Source organism: Jaculus jaculus, chromosome 15, assembly GCF_020740685.1.
Source record: "Jaculus jaculus isolate mJacJac1 chromosome 15, mJacJac1.mat.Y.cur, whole genome shotgun sequence".
Taxonomy (NCBI): Eukaryota; Metazoa; Chordata; class Mammalia; order Rodentia; family Dipodidae; genus Jaculus; species Jaculus jaculus.
In genome coordinates, this window is record NC_059116.1 from 68,840,502 (window position 1) to 68,866,313 (window position 25,812).

At 39.1% G+C, this 25,812-nt stretch overlaps 1 protein-coding gene across 3 annotated transcripts in view; it reads left to right on the forward strand.

The window, feature by feature from the left end:
* Positions 1–25,812, forward strand: part of Usp6nl (USP6 N-terminal like) — a 199,548-nt gene that overhangs the window by 20,114 nt on the left and 153,622 nt on the right. The window contains exon 1 of one of the 3 annotated variants that reach the window (XM_004662376.3): positions 23,675–23,870. The exons of the other annotated variants lie outside the window; for them this stretch is intronic. Coding sequence (XP_004662433.1) covers positions 23,798–23,870 — 73 coding nt within the window. The 5' untranslated portion in view covers positions 23,675–23,797. Of the gene's footprint in view, positions 1–23,674; positions 23,871–25,812 lie in introns of those variants that run through there. 3 annotated transcript variants of the gene reach the window in all.

The following is a 25,812-nucleotide window of genomic DNA, read 5'->3' on the forward strand; positions in this document are numbered from 1 at the left end:
TAATTAATTGTTATTGTGAAATCTTTGGGTCTTTCTTACTAAAGATATTGCAAGAAATCATCATTAATTTTTGAGAGCTTACTGATATTTTGGAGGGGGTTGGTATATTTTGAACAAAAAATAGTTGCTAGATATATTCAAATACAGATGAGGAAAAAGCAGCTCTTGTCATTGCAGTTCAATTTGTGAAATTTTGTGAGAAGGTTTATCTAACATAAACCACTAACTGCTGAAGATGGTGACGAGTTCATGATACCTGAAATAGAAGTGTCAAGTATTTTAACTTAAGAGGCTGGAGGGATGGCTTAGCGGTTAAGGTGCTTGCTGCAAAGCCTAAAGGCCCAGGTTTGATTCCCCACTACCTATGTAAACCAGATGCACAAGGTGGAGCATGTACTGGAGTTCATTTGCAGTGGCTAGAGAACCTGGTGCGCCCATTCTCTTTCTCTTTGCCTCTCTCAAATCAATAATAATAAAAAGTCCTTATATTTCTTGGAAAATAATTTTTATTTTGTGTTTTTTATGTTTTTAATTTAATTTATTTATTTGAAAGTGATAAAGAAGCACAGAGAGAGGGGTGGAATGAGAATGAAAATGGGTGCACCAGGGCCTCCAGCCACTACAAACAAATTCCAGACTCATGTGCCCCCTTGTATATCTGGCTTACGTGGGTCCTGGAGAATTGAACTGGGATCCTTTTGCTCTGCAGGCAAATGCCTTAACTGCTAAGCCATCTCTCCAGCCCTATTTTGTGTTTTTACATGTCACTATTGAATATGTGATTTTTTTTGTTCATTTTTATTTATTTATTTGAGAGTAACAGAGAAAGAGGTGGAGAGAGAGAGAGAGAGAGAGAGAGAGAGAGAGAGAGAGAATGGGCACGCCAGGGCTTCTAGCCACTGCAAACGAACTCCAGATGCATGCATGCAACTCCTTGTGCATCTGGCTAACATGGGTCCTGGGGAATCAAGCCTTGAACTGGGGTCCTTAGGCTTCATAGGCAAGCGCTTAACCACTAAGCCATCTCTCCAGCCCGAATATGTGACTTTTTAATGACAGGTAACCTACATCTTCATTTGTGAGTGCTGGTGTTTGATGCCGTGTCTTGTCCACTAAAAGTCACATCCTGGCTAGGTTGGAGGCAGACGGGGGAAGATGACTTGTTAGGCGCTGAGAAATATAACGCGTGTCTAGTTTTGTTTTTAAAAATATTTTTATTTATTTATTTGCAAGCAGTGAGAGGAGAGAGGTAAAGAGAATGGGTATGCTAGGGCCTCCAGCTGCTGCAAACCAGTTCCAGATGCATGTACCACTTTGTGCATCTGGCTTTACATGGGTTGTTAGGCTTTGCAGGCAAGTGCCTTAATGGCTGAGCCATCTCTGCAGCCCATGTGTTGTTTTTAATTACAATGATTATGCTTCATTTGCAATATTTTAAATTGGCTCTTTTTATATGTCTTTTTTTAAAACTTATTTTATAGTTCCTTTGTGATGCCTTTATCTTTCTTGAGAATTTTTTGCATGATTATAGTCTTCATCAGCTTATTTAATAATTTTAAAAACTTGCCTGCAGTGAATTTATATTGTGATTGTTGATTCTGTTGGTGTTTTTTTTTTTCTTTAAAATCACATTCTGTAATTCAGCAGGCACAATGTAATGTAACTTTCAGTTTTTATTTTTCCTTTGTCTTGTCTCCTTTCTGTTTTGTGGTTTTCCCTACTGGTCCAGCAGATTTGTAATTGTCTCTGCCTGGTGTTGGTGTTTCTAGATCAGAATCAGCTCTGTATTAATGGATCAGAGCTATGGCTACATGGTGACATTGGGGACATCACAGATTCAGTCACTCAGTCAGCTGGCATTAGGTCAGCAGCTTTCTATAGGCTGTAGTGTAGCCTCAGCATGGTTTTCCTTTTCTTTTTTCAGTGTATTTATAATTGAGGATGAATGCAACTCTGGCCCAGGGTTTGAAGTAAAGAGCCTGGTTCCTGACCCCGCTGTGTGTGGAACACTTACGTACAGTACCCGCAGGGTCACACTTCCTGCTGCTTTTTCCTGCTTTGTGGCCCGGCGTAGCTTCAGTTTGTCTCACACTCTGTGTTCCTGTCAGATTTCTGGTCCACAGGAATGCATAGCATGTTTTGGGGCTTAGCTATGTCCTTTTAGTTATTTGTCTTTTTATTTTATCTGTTAAAATATCACTTGTTTCCATGTGTTTGTTATGAAGAAAGAGATCATCAAGGAGAGAACTGTGCCACTGAATTTCATCACCAGTATTAGAATGAAGTCAAGCTCCTTATTTCTCATGTAAGAGTCTTTTAAGGTCAGCTTTTGTGCAGCATCTCAGCTGCTAGGCCCTCATTCTCTTGCGTCACCTGCTATGAGCCTGTTACACTGCTTCACCGGGCCTTGTCTCTTTCTGTTACCTGTCATGCTGTGTATGAGTCGCCTGCTAGTTTGTCCCTGCTGTCTCGTCTCTGTTTTCCTTGAGGGCAGACACAGTGGTTATTTGTAGGACCAAACACTATTCCTGGCATTAAATGAATATTGCAAATTTTTAGGTGTTCCTTAGTAATGTCCTTGAGGTTTTTTTGTAGCTTTTCTGTGTATTCATATTTTTAGATGAAATTCAGGCTGTTCCCAGGAGAAGACAGTGTATGTGTATAGATGGTAGTATAGATGGTAGCAAAAGATTCTGCATTCCAGGTAGAGTACTGTAAAACAGCTGGAAGGGATGACTCCACAGACCATCCTGCAGTGAGGGAATGGAGGCTGTGAGAAAGAAAGCCAGAGGAAAGGAAGTCAGGCTGCCAGTCCTTTATGTTCTAGAAGTGTGGACTTAATCTGTGGCACTTATACATCTGTGAAAGGAGTTTTGTTACAAGGATGACTTAAGAGTTCATTCTGGAAAACTTACTCAGAGAAACGAATGCTTTTGTTAGGTATAAATTAAAAAGGTTCATTACACTGGTAAATTTGCCTTTCCTTTTTTTGCTCTTAGATTTTGATTGTTTTTGAGTTCCGTGTGAATCAGCTGAGTTTATATCCTTTATATTAGTTTGATCATTTTATCTAGCAAAAGACTGTCATAGTGGTAGGCTTGAGTGTGTTACAGCAGTTGACCGTGTGCTACAGTTTCTGTGAATTGTAATACTTCTAAAAAGAACAAAAATCTCATTTTTGAAAAAAAATTAAGGAAGTATAGTAAAGGTGAAAAGGATAGGATCATAGGTCATTAAAATGTAGACAGAATTTCCGAACCTAGATGTGGGCAAGAATGATGGACTAAAGAACCGTTTCTTCAGTATTTGTCGGGATTAAAGGAAAGATCACATGCTTGTACATGTGGATAGATTTTTCTGACAGGGCTTCCCAACCCTTTCCACATAAGACATGGCGATCATTGGACCACAGCACGTGGGGCACAGGGAAGAAGCTTGGAGGTAACCGACTCTTGACACCTGGGCCAGCCTGCCACGGGTCCTCTACACATCTGTCCTACACGGTCTTGGCATAGTAGTTGGGGTGCTCCAGCTAACTGTGAGCTCTAAATTTGTTGAATGCTTTATGGTAATTGTAAGCTTTTCTTCTTTTAAAAATATTTATTTAAGCCGGGTGTCTTTAATCCCAGCACCCAGGAGGCAGAGGTAGGAGGTTCACCGTGAGTTCGAGGCCATCCTGAGACTACATAGTGAATTTCAGGTCAGCCTGGGCTAGAGCAAGACCTTACCTTGAAAAACAAAAACAAAACAAAACAAAACAATTTACATATTTATTTGCAAGCAGAGAGAGAGATAGAGAGACAGAGAGACAGACAGACAGGCAGACATGGGAGACACAGGAGACAGGAGATAGGGCTTCTAGCCGCTGCAAATGAACTCCACATTCATGTACCACTTTGTGCTTCTGGCTTTACATGATAAACTGGGCAGTTGAACTTGGGTCTCTAGGCTTTGCAGGCAAGTGCCTTAACTGTTGAGCCATCTCTCTAGCCCAAGCTTTTATTCTCTGCTGATACATAGTCTGTCAAATTCCGAGGCTGCTTATTTGGTGGAAAATGCAGAAGATGAGTTTGGCATGGTGGCGCACACCTTTAATCCCAGCATTAGGTAGGCAGAGGTAGGAGGATCACTGTGAGTTTAGGGTCAACCTGGGACTATGGAGTGAGTTCCAGGTCAGCCAGGGCTAGTGAGAACTAACCTCAGGGGGAAAAAAAAAAAAAAAAAAAAGAAACTGTGTAAGATGATGCTATTGTCGACAGGTTTTGTGATGGTATTGTGGATTAACTTCAAGCAACAAAAAGTCTTTTTGATTTTTAGAACTCAAATTGTTCTTGTTTCTTTGTTTAACATTTATTCATTCTAATCATTTATTTGATCAAGTGACCCAGATGACATAAAACTGTCAATCAGCGATGTAACTTGAAACTATTATCTGAGATCTGTAATGGGTATTGTAGTTAGAAAAGTTCTATAAGAAGCAATGTCATACAAAAGTAAGTATTTTAAAAAATGATTTTTAGTGTTTATTTATTTACTTATTTGAGAGAGTGAATGAAGGAGGGAGGGAGGGAGACAGAGAGAGAGAGAGAATGGGTACGCCAGGACCTCCAGCCACTACAAAGGAATTTCAGACACATGCTCCACCTTGTGTATCTGGCTTTACATGGGTCCTGAGGAATTGAACCTGGATCCTTTGGCTTTGCAGGCAAGCACCTTAACCACTAAGCATTCTCTCCAGCCCTTTAATTAATTTTTCATAAAAGTTGTACACTTACTCCCTTCTCCCTCCCCCACCCCCATTCTACTGAGGGTCCTCCTAGATGAGGTTATTGCTAGTCATTGTAGTGCCTTACAGTCCTCAAATCAGTCTCTGTGGGGGAGCAGTACCTCAGGCTGATTCCACCCAGCCCTACCCTGAGGCTCTTACAGTCTTTCCACCTCTTCTCCCTCTGATGTTAGAGATCTGATTTAGTCTTGTGTCCTCTGTAGCTTCTGTATCTGTGTTTTGAGGTGTCTTTGGCCCTGGAACTGCTTTTCAGGCTGGCAGTGAGAGAGCAGTACTCATGATGCCTCTTCCTCTGCATTGACTCCTGGACTGGGTGTATGTGGTGGAGGTGACTTGTCTTGTGGTTGACAGTCAGCTCTCTCTTCTCGATATATTAATTTTTCCTGGATCTCCCCATTACTCTCCACAAACAGATATTCAGCCAAAAGTGAGAGCCGCTTGGGGATAAGCATAGTTAGTAGCAGTGGATGTTCTCTCTTGAGTTTATTGGTTTACTGTCTTTGGGAATCTGGCTTAGTTCCCAGTACCAGATATGAGTTCTCCCTTGCTGAGTGGGTCTCATGTCCAATCCAGGAACAGTTGGTTATCTGTACCAGCTGTGTGCCACTATTACAGGGTGTGTACTTCCTGCCCAGCTGGTTTATTTCATGTCTTGGAGGATCTCCTGCTTATCCATTCTGTTGACAACCATTATTCCCCAGCAGCTCCCATAGCACTTTCCAGCACTAGCGGGGCTAGCTAGGAGGGAACTGGTTTCCCTCTCACATCCAGCATGATCTCCTGATGCCCTGTGGCTACAGGCTGTGGTGTCTTCAGCAGTAGGGTCTTACCTTTTAGTTCTCGCGGATAATACAAGTGCTTTGGCAGTGGCCTGCATTATTTTGGGGACCTCATGTATCTCTCATACCAGCAGCTCGTTGTGTGGGGAAACCCAATTCTGGCCCTAGATTTTACCAGCCAAAGCCCATGGTCTTAGGGTTAAGCTGTTTCTGTCTTTTATGAGACTCTTTTTTTCGAGTCCCCACTCCCCCTTATTGAGGGTTATATCTGTAGAATGCGATCCAGGAGGAAGGATTCTGTGCAATTTATTCATGTTGACATGTCACTAGTTTTGATGCTTATTATAGCTTACAGTCAACTGAAGCTGATCACTTTCTTTTAAAAAACAACACACAAAAAAGGCTTGATCACTCAGTGCTTGTCTTGTAAACAGGAGGATACTTAATCTCCGTAACTCAGTAAAAAGCTGAGTGTGGTACCCTGCACTTGCGTTGGAGAAGCAGACGCAGGTAATTTGCGGGGCTTGCTAGCCAGCCAGTCTGGCTTACTTGGTAAGTTTCAGGCCAAAGAGAGTGCCTGTCTCAAAAACAGAACAAAACAAAAACAAAAACAAGAAAAACCCTGGATGGTACCTGAGAGGAAGGACACCCATAGCTGTCCTCTGGCATGCACATGCGTCAGGAGGTATGTGCACGGGTACTCTGGTGGACATGCATACACTTACCCCCCAAAAAAAACAAGCAAAAGGATAAAAAGGTACCACTCAAAGTATGCTTAATTTTATTTTTCAAAAGTTTAAGTTCAAAAACTTACTTTCATTTTCTCTACTTTTGTGTTTTAATCTCTGCTGTACTTTATTTTACTTTCTTCAGGAAAGTTTTACTCTGTAGTTAATTATATGTTATGTTTCCTAAGAGTTTTTTTTGTTTTTTTTTTTTTTTAAGATGTCTGTTCTCTTCTTTTGGCTGGACCATCCAGGAGTAAATCTTTTGCACTGAAGTGCTTGGTCCTGCCTTTTTAAATAATGGAATTCTTTTTTAGGTCATTTCTGAATAGGAAACATTTTTCATTCAACAGAGGAAAAGAAATGGCAGTGAATAATTTCAGTGTAGGGTATTTATGGCTCTCTGGTAGACTAGGAATAAAGATCCTCATTCACTGGAGTTTGCTTCACATTTGTTAGAGCATGTAAGGTTAACAATAATTGGACAGGTGGTAGCTCAGGGATTCTTCTGGTTTTAGCAGATGGAAAAATTTGGTAGTGAGTAATAGAAGTTCCCTGAATATTGGCTAAAATTTCTGTCTAAAACAGTAGCCTACCTAGATGCCTATTCTATTTTATGAAATAGATGTGTGCCTCAGAAGTTGACTGGAAGTTAATGAAAAATTTAATTGAATTGTATTTTAAATACTGGTGAATTATCATTTGATAAAATCTTGAAAGAAATCCCCTAGTAGAGTATAATAAATATCTTTATTAAGACTCATTTATGTTTGAGAAATTTAGATTTTTGGAACATTAAATTTTAAAAGCAAAACATCCACTTTTTAAACTTTTTTCGTTTTTCAAAGTAGGGTCTCACTATGGCCCAGGCTGACCTGGAATTTACTATGTAGTCTCAGGATGACCTCGAACTCATGGCAGTCCTATTTCTGCCTCTCAAGTGCTGAGATTGAAGGCGTGTGCCACCATGCCTGGCCATTTTTTCAAACTTTTGTTGGTAACTTCCATACTTATGGACAATCTGCCATGTTCATAGTCCTTTCCCAGCACATTTTTCCCCCTTTTGGAATCTACCCTCCACTGAATACCTTCTTATTTCCAACTAGTCTTTTATTTTGATGTCATCATTTACCCCCTTCCTGTTATCCAGATCTTGTGTAGGTAGTGTCAGCCAAAATGTCAAACATTCTTAAACTGAATCATTCAGTGATTCTTGTTTATTCTTTTTATTTATTTATTTACTTAGTGGTTCTGGAATTAAACTCAGCACCTTAAACATGCTATGGTATACACATTTCCTGCCACTGAACTGATATCTTCAGCCCTCAGTGGTTCACAGTATAAGAGATGAATTTGGAGATGTTTGGAGACTTTCTTGGCATTTAGTGGGCAAGGAATAGGTATAGTGCACAAGAATTCTTGTTGAGAAACACTGTGTACCACCAGTAAGGTGGTAAAGAATGCCAGCAAAAATTGCTTCTCAGAAAATATATGTGATCACTTTCTTAGTTTAAAGCACTTTATTGTGTTAAATGGGATAGACTTTGTTTTTGGATGATATATTTTTGACTACTTGTTATAGAAAGAAAAATGAGTAGCTATTAATTTGAAACAATAGTGAAGTAAATAGAATTATTTTAATGTTAGGGCATATTCAGTAATAATATTTAAAATTTTAGGAGATAGTTTATATTTTGTATCTTCTCTTGAAGTTCTTTAAACTTAAAAGTTGAAAAATTAATAGATATATTTCCCAAAGAGCTTTGATACATATTTGTCATTTGTTTATAATTCCTCCTTTCCTTCCCTCCCTCTCTCCCTCCCTCCCTCTTTTTTATCTCTCCATGTCCTTCCCTCTCCCTTTCCTCTTTGCCTTTTCCTGTCACCTTCATATACATCTGTAAAAGAGAAATTTATTTGTAATTATAATGCTTTGTAAAAATTTATTTTCCTTTTATTACAAGTCATGTATATTTTAACATAAATACAAATTACCACAGTAACACAAGCTTTGTCAACTTCTAAAATTACTTTTACTAGTTATATATAAATTTGCAAGCTATTACATACTATTGGCTATAATGTTACTGAAAAGTTAAATTACTTATGAGTTTTAAAAAAAATTTAATTTTTTTATTGACAACTTCATGATTATAAAAAATACCCATGGTGATACCCTCCCTCCCCCCCAGTTACCCTTTTGAAAGTCCACTCTCCATCATACCCTCTCCCCATCTCAATCAGTCTCTCTTTTACTTTTGATGTCTTGATCTTTTCCTGCTCTTATGATAGTCTTATGCAGGTAGTATCAGGCACTGTGAGGCCATGGACATCCAGGCCATTTTGTGTTCGGAGGGAGCATGTTGTATAGAGTCCTGCCCTTCCTTTGGCTCTTACATTCTTTCTGCCACCTCTTCCACATTAGACCCTGAGCCTTTGAAGATGTTATACAGGTATTGCAGTACTGAGCACTGTGGTCATTTCTTTCCATCACCATGATACCTTCTGGGTTGTCCCAAGGTTACTGCCATCTGAAAAGAAAAGATTTTCAACCAAAAGTGAGAGTAGCATTAATATAAAGGTGTGAACATTAACAGAAGTGCTTACTGGACAGTTTGATAAGCATAGTATATACATTTGGTCAGACAACAGCAGATGTTACACCCCTAGGTCTTATGACTATCCCTGTTTTAAGTTTTCAGTATCAGGGATGTATTCTCTTCCCATGGAGCAGGCCTACAGTCCAATTAGAGGGCAGTTGGTTTCCTCCATAGCAGACGTGCCACTATTGCACCTGTTGGTTCATTTGGGCTGGCTGGCCAATTATAAGACTTGCAGTGTCCACTGATGAGTATCTTCACTGGTGATTTCTCTTTCTTCCATTGAACTGCATGCAGAATGGCTTCTTCCAGCTTTCTGTCAGTTGGTCTATGTGGAGGAGGTTATCAGTTCAGTTCCAGCAAGATTTCTCAGTGGCCTTGCAACCCAAGTATGTGGAGTCTTCATCAATAGGGTCTTACCATCTATTTCTGGTTGGAAACCAAGGGCCTTGGCAATGGCCTATAATGTTTTGGGGGCATCAGGGATCTCCCTGGCCAACAACTCACTGGAACTTAGGAGTTTTTTTTTTTCTCTTTTTTTTTTTTTGTAGACATTCCATTGAATTTTTGCTTTTAGGGATAGTGAATTGTGTAATATATAAATTTGGTATGTGAATCAACTTCATGTAAAAGTTTTTTTGCTTTAACACAGACTAATGACTTCTTTGTAATGGCTTTTAGGAGTTCTTATTAAATTTTTTTCTGTGAGCAGTTTTACAGTGGCAGTCCTCTTCAATTTCCCCAAGTCCCAGAAACTTGGGTTGGAACACTGGTTTTACTTCTGGTTTTGCACTTGAATTTATGTTAAAAATAGTTTATTCATTAGAGGAAAAAAAACTCTCATTCACATTAGCTACCCTAAAACTGTATTTCCATGTGAAAATATGTGTATGATTTTTATTTTTTATTATTGAAGAGGCTGGGCATGGTGGCGCATGCCTTGAATCACAGCACTCAGGAGGCAGAAGTAGGAGGAGTGCTGTGAATTCAAGGCCAGCCTGAGACTACATGGTGAATTCCAGGTCAGCCTGGGCTAGAGTGAAACCCTACCTTGAAAAACAAAACAAAATCTTACTAATGAAAGGGCAGGGACAGCACAATTTAGTAAATGGTATCTGTTTTACAGTTTATAGTAAGTAAACTTAAAATTGACATTCAAATTTTAATAAATAGTATGTAGGGCTGGAAGGATGGCTTAGCAGTTAAAGTGCTTGCCTGCAAAGCCAAAGGACCCAGGCTCTATTCCCCGGGACCCACGTAAGCCAGATGCACAAGGTGGCGCATGCATCTGGAGTTCGTTTACAGGGGCCGGAAGTCCTAGTATGCCCATTCTCTCTCTTTCTCAGTCTGTCTCTTTCAAATAAATAAATAAAAATAAAAAATGTTTACAAAACAGTATATATCTGTATATTACTACTATTTTTCATTGACTACAAGTAGACATTTTACTAAGGTACTTCAACCTGTCAATATATGTGATGAATGCCTCTGTAGAAATGTCTTCTATTTGACAGTTTCCCAGTGTCTGTCCTTCCTCAAAATTTGTGCACTGAGCTGTATCCCTTCAAAATTAATAAGAAATAGTATTTTGGTAGTAATTATTATATTTTCTTTTTTGGAAAGAGTCAAGGTGACAATGGAGGTAATTCTTTGTAGCCTTTATATAAAGTAGATTAGAAAGGTTTAGGAATACAGGACTAGAATGAACACATGTTCACAGTTCGTCTGTCCCCAGAATCCTTCTATATCAGATACTGAACCACTTACTAGGTTTTTCAAAATGGAAACACAGTATATCATCATGGTGGCCCAGTTAGGAAATCAAATGAAAATGAAAACTTTGAAAAAAAAAAAACACCTTATTTTTTGCTGGATATGGTGGCACATTCCTTTGAGAGAGAGGGAAAGAGAGAAAGAATATGAATGAATGAATTGGCACATCAGGGCTTCAGCCACTGCAATTGAACTCCAGATACTTGTGCCACCTAGTGGGCATGTGCAACCTTGCGCTTGCCTTGCATCTGGCTTACATGGGGGTTCTGTGCATCCCAGCCCAGGTACTCACACTTTTGTGGCAAATGCTTTATCCACTGATCCATAGCCCCAGCCCAGAAATATATTTCTTAACAACTATGTATCTCAGTCATTTATTTTGAACCATATGAGAGTTGGTGGCATATATTTTGTTCTGTTACCCATTTGTACATCATTATATACTTATGAAGAATATGAGTATTTATTTACCTAATGTCTATCTTCCACTGTTGATAGTTTTTCCAATAATGTCCTTTAGGGTATTTTCTTTCTAAAGTACAGGATTCAGCTCAGAGTTATTCATACACTGCATTTGGCTGTCAAGCCTCCTTCATCTCCTCTACTTTGGACAATTTCTTAGCTATTTGTCTTTCATAATACTGATAATTTTGAAGTGACAGACTAGTGGATGATCCCTGTAGTGAATGTAATCTGGCAGTTCCTCTAAAGATCATCCTCACCTGTGTGCCTGGCTTGAGGCATTCTTTCTGAAAGCTTCCTTGAAGAGTAATAAACGTCTTGGTGATCTTTACATTTCTTTCACATTTAGTTGGTGGTTTAAATCAGATGTGTGCCATAAACTCATGTGTTTTTCTTAATGTTTGCTCCTCAGCTGGTGGAAATTTGAAAGGTAGAGCCTTGCTGGAGGAGATATGTTGTTGGGGGTGGGCCTAGGTATGTTGTAGCTAGCCCCCTATCTTGCCAAAGATCAGCTCACTCCCTTGTTGCTATTTTCCACCAGCTGTGGCAGAGGTGACTTACAGCCTCTGTCATGCTTTCCCCTACCATCATGAAGCTACATGAAGCTACAGACTGTAAGCCAAAACAAAACCTTTCCTCCACAATAGCTGCTTTTGAAAGTTAGGTGTTTTGTCCCAGCAATAAATCAGTAATACAATCAGTAAATACAACAGCTTTTAAACAGAAACATTCTCTGTTCCTTCTTTAATTAAAATAAGAGGTTCATGAGCCAGTGTGGTGGCGCACGCCTTTAATCCCATTACTCGGGAGGCAGAGGTAAAAGAATCACTGTGAGGTCAAGGCCACCCTGAGACTACATAGTGGATTCCTGGTCAGCCTAGGCCAGAGTAACACCCTATCTTGAAAGAAAATAAAACATAAAAGGTTCAGTGGAGGGGGGCTAGAGACAGGAAAAACAAAGGAGAGTAGTGGGCTGTGTTCATGTATGGAGGTTGTTAATTCATTCATTTAAAAATAAGGAAATAAAAATAGAAGAGGGAATCGTTGGAAAGAAGAGAGTTCAGGTGGAGGGCCATGGGGAAGAGAAGGGACAAAGGAGGGTGGTATGAGATTATATGAATTTTAAAATAAATTTTTAAATAAAAATCAAAGCCGGGTGTGGTGGCGCATGCCTTTAATCCCAGCACTTGGGAGGCAGAGGTAGGGGGATCGTTGTGAGTTCGAGGTCACCCTGAGACTCCATAATGAATTCCGGGTCAGCATGGGCTAGAGTGAGACCCTACCTCAAAAAAAAACAAAACAAAACAAAACAAAATCAGTGTATTAGCCCATGCTTGCTTGTTTAAAAAGGAGAGCTAAAAATATTCAAATCTCTTGAATAAGTGCAGAATTTATTGTTCTATGTTACTGATTTCTATTTTGCTTTTATTACAAAGATTGAAAAAAAAAAAGGCTCTGAAATAGTTCTAGAATGTGAGATGACCTTGGAAGGGGACATTTGGATTCTTTTTAGCAGAGTTCCCACTTTGAATTATGTTGACCAATATTTCAAGCTACTGCTGAGCAAATTCTTTGAACGATTTTTTATTTTTTTGTTTATTTTTATTGATTTATTTGGGAGCGATAGAAAGAGAGAGGCAGATAGAGAATGGCATGCCAGGGCCTCCAGCCACTGCAGATGAACTCCAGATACATGTACCACCTTGTTCATCTGGCTTACATGGGTCTTGGGGAAATCAAGCTTTGAACCAGGGTCCTTAGGCTTCACAGGTAAGCGCTTAGCCACTAAGCCATCTCTCCAGCCCTCTTTTAAGCTTTTATAGTTTAACCATATTAAATGTTATTGTACAGTGAAACACTTGCAGCTATTCATATGTAAATTAAGATTGCATCACTAAAATTAGCTTTTTTATAGCCTAGTGTCTTTTTGTTTTGATAAATTTTCTTTTTTTTTTTAAATTTTTATTAACATTTTCCATGATTATAAAATATATCCCATGGTAATTCCCTCCCTCCCCACCCCCACACTTTCCCATTTGAAATTCCATTCTCCATCATATTACCTCCCCATTACAATCATTGTAATTACATATATACAATATCAACCTATTAAGTATCCTCCTCCCTTCCTTTCTCCACCCTTTATGTCTCCTTTTCAACTTACTGGCCTCTGCTACTAAGTATTTTCATTCTCACGCAGAAGCCCAGTCATCTGTAGCTAGGATCCCCATATGAGAGAGAACATGTGGCGCTTGGCTTTCTGGGCCTGGGTTACTTGACTTAGTATAATACTTTCCAGGTCCATCCATTTTTCTGCAAATTTCATAACTTCATTTTTCTTTACCGCTGAGTAGAACTCCATTGTATAAATGTACCACATCTTCATTATCCACTCATCTGTTGAGGGACATCTAGGCTGGTTCCATTTCCCAGCTATTATAAATTGAGCAGCAATAAACATGGTTGAGCATGTACTTCTAAGGAAATGAGATGAGTCCTTTGGATATATGCCTAGGAGTGCTATAGCTGGGTCATATGGTAGATCAATCTCTAGCTGTTTTAGGAACCTCCACACTGTTTTCCACAATGGCTGGACCAGATTGCATTCCCACCAGCAGTGCAGAAGGGTTCCTTTTTTTCCACATCCCCGCCAACATTTATGATCATTTGTTTTCATGATGGTGGCCAATCTGACAGGAGTGAGATGGAATCTCAATGTAGTTTTAATCTGCATTTCCCTGATGACTAGTGACGTAGAACATTTTTTTAGATGCTTATATGCCATTCGTATTTCTTCCTTTGAGAACTCTCTATTTAGCTCCATAGCCCATTTTTTGATTGGCTTGTTTGATTCCTTATTATTTAACTTTTTGAGTTCTTTGTATATCCTAGATATTAATCCTCTATCAGATATATAGCTGGCGAAGATTTTTTCCCATTCTGTAGGTTGCCTCTTTGCTTTTTTCACTGTGTCCTTTGCGGTGCAAAATCTTTGTAATTTCATTAGGTCCCAGTGGTTAATCTGTGGTTTTATTGCCTGAGCAATTGGGGTTGTATTCAGAAAGTCTTTGCCAAGACCAATATGTTGAAGGGTTTCCCCTACTTTTTCCTCTAGCAGTTTCAAAGTTTCCGGTCTGATGTTAAGGTCTTTAATCCATTTGGACTTAATTCTTGTGCATGGCGAGAGAGAAGAATCTATTTTCATCCTTCTGCAGATATTTATCCAGTTTTCAAAACACCATTTGCTGAAGAGGCTGTCTCTTCTCCAATGAGTATTTTTGGCATTTTTATCGAATATCAGGTGGCTATAGCTACTTGGGCTTACATCTGGGTCCTCTATTCTGTTCCACTGATCTACATGTCTGTTTTTGTGCCAGTACCATGCTGTTTTTGTTACTATGGCTCTGTAGTATAGGTTAAAATCAGGTATGGTGATACCACCAGCCTCTTTTTTGTTGCTCAGTATTATTTTAGATATTCGAGGTATTTTGTGATTCCAAATGAATTTTTGGATTGTTTTTTCTATTTCCATGAAGAAAGCCTTTGGAATTTTGATAGGGATTGCATTAAATGTGTAGATTGCTTTAGGTAAGATTGCCATTTTCACGATATTGATTCTTCCAATCCAGGAACAAGGGATGTTTCTCCACTTTCTAGTGTCTTCTGCAATTTCTCGCTTGAGTGTTTTAAAGTTCTCATTGTATAGATTCTTTACTTCCTTGGTTAGGTTTATTCCAAGGTATTTTATTTTTTTTGATGCAATTGTGAATGGGAGTGATTCTCTGATTTCATCCTCTGTGTGTTTGTTGTTAGCATATATGAAGGCTACTGATTTCTGTGTATTTATTTTGTATCCTGCTACATTGCTGTAGGTTTTGATCAGCTCTAACAGCTTGCTAGTAGAGTCTTTAGGGTCCTTTATGTATAGAATCATGTCATCTGCAAATAATGATAACTTGATTTCTTCCTTTCCAATTTGTATCCCTTTTATGTGTGTCTCTTGCCTTATTGCTATGGCTAAGACTTCCAAAACTATATTAAATAGAAGTGGGGATGGTGGACACCCTTGTCTTGTTCCTGATTTTAGTGGAAAAGCTTCCAGCTTTTCCCCATTTAGTAATATGTTGGCTGTAGGCTTGTCATAAATAGCCTTTATTATATTGAGATATGTTCCTTCTATTCCCAGTCTCTGTAGGACTTTTATCATGAAGGGATGTTGGATTTTGTCAAATGCTTTCTCTGCATCTAATGAGATGATCATGTGATTTTTGTCCTTCAACCCGTTTATGTAATGTATTACATTTATAGATTTGCGTATGTTGAACCATCCCTGCATCTCTGGGATAAAGCCTACTTGGTCAGGGTGAATGATCTTTTTGATATACTCTTGTATTCTGTTTGCCAATATTTTGTTGAGAATTTTTGCATCTATGTTCATGAGGGAGATTGGTCTGTAATTTTCTTTTTTTGTTCTATCTTTGCCTGGTTTTGGTATCAGGGTGATGCTGGCCTCATAGAAGGAGTTTGGTAGAATTCCTTCTTTTTCTATTTCCTGGAAAAGCTTAAGAAGCAATGGTGTTAGCTCTTCCTTAAAAGTCTGGTAAAATTCAGCAGTGAATCCATCCGGGCCTGGGCTTTTTTTAGTTGGGAGATTATTGATAACTGTTCGGATCTCCATGTTTGTTATAGGTCTATTTAAGTGATTAATCTCATTTTGATTTAATTTAGGTAGGTCATATAGATCAAGGAAATCATCCATTTCTTTTAGATTTTCATATTTTGTGGAGTACATGCTTTTATAGTATTTTATAGTATTGGACAGATTGAGAGAGAGTAAGTATAGGCATGCCAGGGCCTCCAGCCACTGCAAACACACTTCAGACACATGTGCCACTTTGTGTATCTGGCTTTATATGGGTACAGGGGTTGTGAACCCAGGCCATCAGTTTTGTAATCATGCACCTTTAACTGCTAAGCCATCTCTCCAGCCCTTGGTAAATTTTCTTTAGGTTAAAAAGAGACTAAACTAGTATATCAAGATTCTGATTTTAATTGTTTTAGAGATTTAGGGGTCATATTAGATTTTAATGTGAATTGTCAGATACTTAACATTTATAGTTATAACCATCAAAGCTTATTAATTGCAAGGCATAATGAGAGCTAGAAAATAAGACATTTAACTTAAAAGTTTACAATATTGAGACACTGATGGTTAATATCTAGTTATCAACTTGACAGGATTTGAAATCATCATGGAAACAAATCTGGTCATGTTTGGAGGATTTTCTAGATTAGATTAGTTGAGGTGGAAGGAGCACCTAGGCTAACTGTGGGTGACACCATCCCATGGACTGTTTTCTTGGGTTGTATAAAAAGAGAAAGCTGGGCTGGAGAGATGGCTTAGAGGTTAAGCGCTTGCCAGTGAAGCCTAGGATCCCAGTTCGAGGCTCGGTTCTCCAGTTCCCACGTTAGCCAGATGCACAAGGGGGCGCACGCGTCTGGAGTTCGTTTGCAGAGGCTGGAAGCCCTGGCGCTCCCATTCTCTCTCTCTCCATCTGTCTGTCTTTCTCTCTCTGTCTGTTGCTCTCAAATAAATAAATAAATTTAAAAAAAAAAAAAAAAGAGAAAGCTAGGGCTGGAGAGATGTCTTAGCTGTTAAGCGCATTCCCCAGGACCCATGTTAGCCAGATGCACAAGGGGGCCGCACGTGTCTGGAGTTCGTTTGCAGTGGCTAGAAGCCCTGGCGTGCCCACTCTCCTCTCTTTGTCTCTCTGTCTCTCTTTCTCTGCCTCTTTCTCTCTCAAATAAATAAATAAAAATAAATAACAACAAAAAAAATTAAAAAAAAAAAAGAAAGCTAGCTGGGAAGCGTTCATCTCTCTTCTTTCCTGCTGATATGACAGTATGGTGCCAGCTTTTCTGTTCCTGCTATGGTGGAGTCTAACCACAAGAACTGAGTGAGTTATGCTTGGGTTCCTGGATTTGGCTGCTGGTTGTGCTCTTGCTTTTGGTGGTGCTGGTGGTGATTTTTCTCTCTCTACTGGGGTCTATGGAAGGAGGCCAGCTTCTTTTACCATTAGGGAACTTCCCCAGGATCTGTAAGCCTGAATGACATCCCTTTCTCTGGTTTGGTGGTTTATCCCAGCAGTATGGAGGTGAATATAATGTAAATTGGCACCAGGGAGTGGGTTATTGCTGTGTGATGAATCTGACCATGTGGATTTTGGTCCTCTGGAACTTTTGTTTTGGAGAAATGGCCAGCGTGGTAAGCCAAGTTTTATGGACTATTCTGGTGAAAGTTTGAAAATGCTAAGTGCAGAGAGAATTGTATTTGGAGGCTTTGCTTATGACCTTTCAAATGGGAAGGAAAAACGTCAGAACTGGTCTGCTGGCATAAGGCTGGCTGCATTCTGCTGCCCAAGACCAGTGAGTTTGATGAAGGTGAAATTTGTAATGAACTGATGTGCTTGGATCAAGACATGGAACTGAGACACAAGATTAAAATTGGAAACATTCCAACAAACTTAAAATTTATAGACATAGAGACTGGATTTAGGTTCCTGAAGTGGCTGTTGTCAAATGCACTGGCAATCTTAAAGATGACCCAACTCCTTCACATTGAAACAATGGAAGGATGCCCAAGGAAAGACTGAATGGTAGGAATGCAAACTCTTTAGAAAGGAGGTGACTGAAGCAACCTGTTCTTCAAGGTCATGATTTATTTAGTCTCTGAATTAAAAGCATGGCTGTGTTCTGCACACCTGGTATTGGTTTCATAAGCATGAAAAATATATGGAGTGTGTCATGATGTGCACGGTTCAGAAGCTGCTACTGAGACATGACATGACACAGAGTGTGATGATCCTGATAAATATGCCTGAAGACATTGGGAGATGGACTATGGTTTGCGTGGAGACCTGAAGATGTTTTGGATATACCAGGACTGCAAGAGCTACCATGGAGCACTGTTGGCTTGGCATGGGAGTTTTCCTTTGCTACTTCAGCATTGCTGGAGGGGCAGAATTGGAAAATCCAGAGACTCTTCAGTGGTTGCTGGTTATGGATATTGGACTCTCCTTATTATGTCTTATAGCAGTGGGAACGTTTACTCTGTGCTATTATATGTTGGAAATATGTAACTTGCTTGATTTTATAGGACTCACAGTTAAGAGACAGTCTTAAATCTCAGATGAAACTTGGGACTTTGAAAGTACCTTAAACTGATAAAGATAATGGGGAACCTTCGAAGTTGGAGTAAATACAATTTACAATATAAGATAGTCGTGAGTCTGTTGGAGGCCAGGGATGGAATGTGGTAGTTTGACTGTCTGTCTTCACTATGGTAGATTTCCCTTTGAAACTGTAGACTGAATTCATAAGCTGCTTCTGGTAAGGTATTTTGTCTTAGTAAAGATAATATAATTGATACAGTAAGTGTATCATAAGTTTTTAGATGGTTGTGGTCATCTGAATGTAAAATGCCTCCAGTATGTGTATGTATTTTAACAATTGGTTCCCAGTAAAGTTTAGGAAGGTTGTGGAAGTTTTTTTTAAAAAATATTTATTTCAGAGACAGAGCAAGAGGCAGAGGGGGAGAGAGAGAGAAAGAGAGAGGGAGAGAGGGAGGGAGGGAGGGAGGGAGGGAGGGAGGGAGGGAGGGAGGGAGGGAGGGAGAGAATGGGCATGCCAAGGCCTTCAGCCACTGCAAATGAACTCCAGATGCATGCACGCCCTTGTTCATCTGGCTTATGAGGCTCTTGGAGAATTGAACTAGAGTCCTTTGGCTTTGCAGACAAACACCTTAACTGCTAAGCCATCTCTCCAGCCCAAGGTTGTGGAACTTTTAGAACATGGAACTTTGCTGACAGAAGTGGGTCGCTGGGAGCTAACTTTGAGGTTTTATATCCCACTTCACTTGATGGTCTTCTTAACTGCTATAGTGTAATTCCAGCTTCTCACTCTGACCTACCATGCATTCCCCACAAAAATGAAACTTCCTTTTGAAACTGTTACCCAATTAAACCATTTTCCTTCCATAAGTGGCTTTCTGGTATTTGTTCACAGCAAGGAGAAAGTAGCTGATACAATGATTCCAAAATTTACTGGAAGGAATGTGTTGAACCTTCTCACTATTGTGTAGTTACCTTCTCACTACTGAAGTGAAGCACACAGCCAGAAGCGACTGATTGGAGGAAAGTTGTTTATTTCGTCTTATAGTCTGAAGGGGAAGCTCCATCAGCAGGGGTAATGAAGCATGAGCTGAGGCTGGACATCACCTGTGCCACAGCAGGTGGCAAACAGCAGCAGGAGAGTGAGCTAAATAATGGCAAGAGGAAGTTGGCATTAACACCCATAAGCCCACCCCCACAGCACAACTCCTCTAGCAGGGGTCCAAGTCCCAAATTGTCGCTAGCTGGATTCTTAGCATTCAGAACACACGAGTCTATGTGGGACACCTAATTCAGACAACCCAAGGATTGAAAGATAAAGAGCACAAAATACCTAGGACACTTCTGAATGGTACCAGGGAAAAGAGTTTTCTCTCTCAGTTGTCAGGACTTATATAAATTACAGTCAAATTCATGTAATGTCTACAGCATTTCTATTATTTATCTTATCCTTTAAGATAACCATTATGTCAAACACACAAAAATTATATGATATATGTCCTTCAGAGACAAATATATGGTCAGAATTTGACTTATTTTGGCTGGAGAGATGGCTCAGTGGTTAAAGGTCTTTGCTTGCAAAGCCTAGTGACACAGGTTCCATTCCCCAGTACTCACATAAAGTCATATGCGAAATGGCACATGTAACTAGAGTTTTTGTAGTGGTAAAAAATGTTGGTGTACCCATTCCCATTTCTTTCTCTCTCTGAGGCTGGAGAGATGGCTTAGTGGTTAAGGCGCTTGCCTGCAAAGCCTAAGGACTCATGTTCGACTGTCCAGATCCCATGTAAGCCAGATGCACAAAGGTGAGGAAAGCACAAAGTCTCACATGCCCACTAGGTGGTGCAAGTGTCTGAAGTTCCATTGTAGTGGCTGAGTCCCTGGTGTGCCAATTCTCTCTCCCTAAACTAAAATAAATTAAAAAGAATTTCCCTTTTTAGGAGGCAGAGAATTCTTTAAGCAGTTTTCTCTGTTCCGACATTTTCCTTTTATTTTTCTTAGCAAGGGGTGGAGTTGGCATGCTAGGACCTCCAGTCACTGCAGTCCACCTCCAGACATGTGAGCCACCTTGTGTGCACATGCGTATCTTGCACGTATCACCTTGTGCATCTGGCTTGTGTGGGATCTGGGGAGTCATACATGATTTAGGGTTCACAAACAAGTACCTTAACCGGTAAATAGTCTCTCCAGCCTGCACTTTTTTAAAAAATGTGTGTGCACCCATGCAAACATTTGCATGTGTAAGTCAGAGGACAGCCTTAAGAATGTAATCTACTTTTTTATAGGCCTGGAACTTGCCAATGATTCTAGACGAGTGACTAGCCAGTGAACACCAGGCATCATCCTGTTGCCCCCTCTCCTGCATAGTATTCTGTATGTGTGCCACCACTCCCAGCATTTCTAAGTGAACTTAGGAAAACGCAAGTTCCCATGCTTGCCTCATACACATTCTCATTCTGAGTCGTCTCCAAGCCCCAGAATTTGACTTTTTATTTTGAAATAACTTCAGACTTAAGAAAATATAAGAATAGCATAGACAGTTCTCAAATATTTTTACCCAGATTTCCCATGTATTAAGTTTCCACATTTTCTTTTTTTTTTACATTTATTCTTTTTATTTTATTTTATTTGTTTATTTTTATTTATTTATTTGAGAGCAACGGAGAGAGAGAGAGAGAATGGGCGCGCCAGGGCCTCCAGCCACTGCAAATGAACTCCAGACGCGTGCGCCCCCTTGTGCATCTGGCTAACGTGGGACCTGGGGAACCGAGCCTCGAACCGGGGTCCTTAGGCTTCACAGGCAAGCGCTTAACCGCTAAGCCATCTCTCCAGCCCCTCCACATTTTCTTTTGTATCTACGTTGATATATATTTTTTTCTGAATAGAGAATAAATGGATGTATTTGTCCCATTAACATTTTATTACATATATGCTAAAATGTAGGATGTCTTACTGCCCAATTGCAGCGGTGCTAGTGTTGATTATAGTCAGAATATTAACACTGATCATCTGTAGCTTGAATTCATATTTTACCAATTGGCCCCCAAAGTCTCAAAGTCCCCTTTTCCCTTTCTGGTCTGTTTGTCTAATCTGGGAACATATGTTGCATTTAGTTAACCTGACTGTTTTTGTTTAAACTAAACACTTCTTCTGTTTCTCTGTGCCTTTGATGGTCATGATATTTTAAAAGAGTATTACTCAGTTACATAAATCATTATGTGTGGTTGAGTAGTTTTACCAATGCAGTGTATGGTACAACAATGAGAACTGAATGAGAGAAATGAGAAGCTGTTGGCTGCTTAGCAGAAACTAAGGACTAATACTAATACTAGTAAGAAGTATGTTCCAAGTGATTGCTGTATGATTTTTTTTATTGTCAAAATCAATACAAGTTCCAATGAGATGCAATGACATAACTGAAATTTATGGAGACATGAATATAGATGTTCTCTGATTAAATACAAAGTTGATTGGGAGGACAATGTATCCCCTTCCTTGTGTGGAAAGAAGAATAATGGGAGAGAATAAGCTTTTCAACTCTAGTATGTCGCTCAGTGGTGAAGCACTTGTTTAGTAAGTTTCAGAGCCTTAGGTTTTGTTCCCAGGAGGGAGAGAGGATAAGTAAGTTACTATCCAACATTTTTTTTCCAGAAGAGAGGTGCTGGAAACAGATGAAAAAAAAATAAATAAATAAAGACATTAAGTCTTCAACACCTAGTACATTTTTAGAACTGCCCTAGGAAATGAGGTGAGGATCAAGGAATTGAGGAAACTTGAATTGAGTTTGATTTACTTGTTTATATCGAATCTTGAAAGGGTTTTGTTAAAGATCACAGTTTTAATTTGAGATTTAAAAACTGGTCTTTGACTTGTCTGAACTCTTTTGTGTGTTGCCCCTTACACACGGAATCTAGTACTTTGTGACATGTACAGTAAAGCCAGTAAGTAATTGAGAGAGTGGCCCTGTTTTGACCTTCAGTTACAAGTATCCTTTCATGATTGGTTTGTAGCACTGATCTTTCAAAATTAACACCCATATGGTGCATATATTTTGTGTGGATATATGTGCACGTGTTTTAACACCTCTTTTCAAGAGCTGAAAACTTCACCCATAATTCTGAAACTATACATTTTTACAGAGGAGCCTTGGTGGCAGAGATAGCAGGACTTTTGATTTCTAACCTTGGTTGATTCACTGTGTACCTCATTTGAAAAACAGGGACATAACAAACCTTTATCCAAAAGCCTCTGATTTGCTCTGTGGTCCATTTTTATTATTATTATATTATTATTATTATTTTTAACATACAAACATATTTATTTCTTTCAGAGAAAAAGAGAGAGAGAGAGAGAATATGAATGGGTGCACCAGGACCTCTAGCCGCTGCAAATGAACTCCAGACGCATGTGCCACCTTGTGCATCTGGCTTATGTGGGTGCTGTAGAATTGAACTGAGGTCCTTTGATTTTGCAGGCAAACGCCTTAACTGCTAAGCCATCTCTCCAGCTCTGGGGTCCGTTATTTTATATATTAAAAATATTAACATAATAGATAAGAAAAAAAGAAGAAAGTGGGAAAGCTGGTGATAAAATAAAGGGGAACAAATTGCTGGTATAGAATCCTGTTAGTAATATTTAGCCATACTAACCTGGCTCTTTCTCTTCTCTTAGGCTTACTTTGACAAGGACTGCTATGTGATAAATAAAACATGTATTCATTGAGCATTTTGCAACGTGGCTGTTAAAACCAAGCAGGTAGTGGTTTCACTTGTTAAGAGTTCTGTAGTTCATGCCTCTGTGATTGAGACCACTAAATTTCCAGACTTGTCAGGGCATTTCTATATGCATGTGAACTTAGACTGCATTCATATACTGAGAAGTCAGAGATGTATGAGGAGGAGGATAAGGAATTTATAGGATGTTTGTGAGGCACTATATCTTTTATGCAAATCTGGGAGATTGGCGTTAACAAGATAGATTTTATTTTTACCCACATTTTCCTGTTTCAAATAAGAGGTTTTTGAGAAATTGGAAGGAAGTATTAAGGCTTTCAACAGTGCAGGCAGGATATTTTGGTTTCTACTTGAAAACTTGCACATAGCATCTGTGGTCTGTGTTTGAGAATTTGTAGTGCTGTGCTGGTTTTTCCTGTCGGGTTTCTGTGAGACAGTGCTTTCACTGTGCTTGGTGATTTACAGATTGCTTGCATTTTATTTTGTTTGTCTATAACTACTGGCTGTTTTGCAAAGTAATACAGTTTGGGCTTTGAGGATAGGTTTTTCACAAGATGAACGTACTCTCAGGAAGGCAGAGCCTATTCTTTCCTTGTGTCTGATGACTGCTTCTGCGCCTTCATGGATAGCTAGGCAGAGCATTTCTTCTCGGAAGTTGAACTGTGTTCCTGTTGGAGCTTTCAGAAAGCAGAAATGCAGTAAGCCCTGGATGATGAAACCTGTTGGATTTCTAGTGGAAGCAGCTGGAGCCTTTGGCTTGTTAACGAGCAATGATTCAAGTCTTGCAGATTGTAAAGGAGCTGGTGATACCATCAAGGCCAAAAGCAGCTACAGTAAAGGAAGGTAGGAGAAGGAACAGTTGGAGTACTTAAAGGCACTCAGAGGTTCTGATAAGTATTCATCTAAGGAACAGCTGTAAAAAAGAACATTGCTTTAAGTGTAGCTTCTGCTCTTCTGATTCATGAGTCTAAAGAGGATCAGGTAGAGTTGCATTAATTATTCCTGTTTTTAAACCAAAAATTAGCATATTATTTTATTAAAAAGAACAGAGAGTAAGAGGAGGTTGTGACATTGTACTGTGACAGTATTTGTCATATTACAAAGATCCTCTTGTATTACGTATTTTGGTGGTGGTAGAATAATTACTGAAATTCTCTTTTAATATTAAAATATCATCATGACAAATAAGGTTGCAAGCTGGGATTCTGATTACAGGTTGACAGAAAAACTGGTTGTTCTAATTTGTGTGCATGATACTGTAACAGTAGTAAATAAGAACTTAAAGCCGGGCGTGGTGGTGCATGCCTTTAATCCCAGCACTTGGGAGGCAGAGGTAGGAGTATCACTGTGAGTCTGAGGCCACTCTGAGACTCTATAGTGAATTCCAGGTCAGCCTGGGCTATAGTGAGACCCTACCTCAAAAAAAAAAAAAAAAAAAAAAATTTAGCTAGTGAATGGTAGGGTTTTTTTTTTTTTTTTGCTTTTTTAATGAATAATCATGTTTTCTGTTTATGATTAATACTGTTTATATTTAAAAAAACTGGTGAATTTAGAACATATGCATGAGATATATTGATATGCATTTATTTTTTTAAAAATTATATGTGTGACTTGTTAAAGTCAGTTAATGTAGATATGCTTTTGAATTAATACTTGTGTGTTTTACTTTTTAAACAGTTGAAATAATAAATCTCTAAAATAACAATTAGGCATTGATTTTCAATAAATGCAGGCCATCTGGTAAAGTGATGACTGGCAACTTCATTCATTTAATCTGTGGTTTAAATGAGTCGGTTGAGAAATGTACGTGCCAGTCTTCTCTCTGTGAGCATGTAATGCTTCACATGTTGCCGTTCTGTCTCAGATCACTCCATCTATGTGATGTGTATAATGAAAGGTACCTCAGATGATACTAAAGAGAGATTTAAATTTCTTTTCCTTTTGCATGATTTCATTAGTATTTTGAAGTAAAGCTTCTGAGATTCCTTAAGTCCTGTGAAAAATTATTTGGGATGATGGTTTGATATAATGTTGTCATATATAGTTACTCAGTCATATATAAAATGTTAGACCTGAAAGAGACCTTAGAAATATTATTCATTTTATGGAAGAACATGCTATTTAAATGATAATTCAAAAATGCATCTCAAACAGCAGAGAAAGTCATTGTTTATCTTTGAAACGGGACAGTGTTAGGATACTTACAGTTAATTCCTTCCTGTTTTCTATTTCCCCCTTTTTCTGAAGGTATGCTACATTCCTATTTCTGTATGGTAACTTCTGATTATTAGGTATTAAAAACAATGCTTGCTATTTTTACTATTTCAGGAGAATTTAGTTAGTTAATGTAATTCTAATCTGTTTGAAAATGTCAGATTCATGTAGTTTAACCTCTTTTTTATTTTTTGTTTTTACAAGATAGAATCTTACTGTAGCCCAGGCTGACATGGAATTCATTATGTAGTCTCAGGCTGACCTTGAACTCATGGTGATACTCCTACCTCTGCCTCCCAAGTGCTGCGATTAAAGGCATGTGGAGCCACCACATCCACATCTGACTTAGTTTGACCTTTATAAGTACGATTTTTTTTTCCCCTGAGGAAAGGGCTCATTTTAACCTAGGCTGACCTGGAATTCACTATGTAGTCCCAGGTTGGCCTAGAACTCACAGCGATCTTCCTGAGTGATGGGATCAAAGGCATGTGCCATCATGCCTGGCTATCAGAGGTTCTTATTTATTTATTGTAAGCAGAAAAAGGCGAGAAGAAGGAGAGAGTGGAAAGGA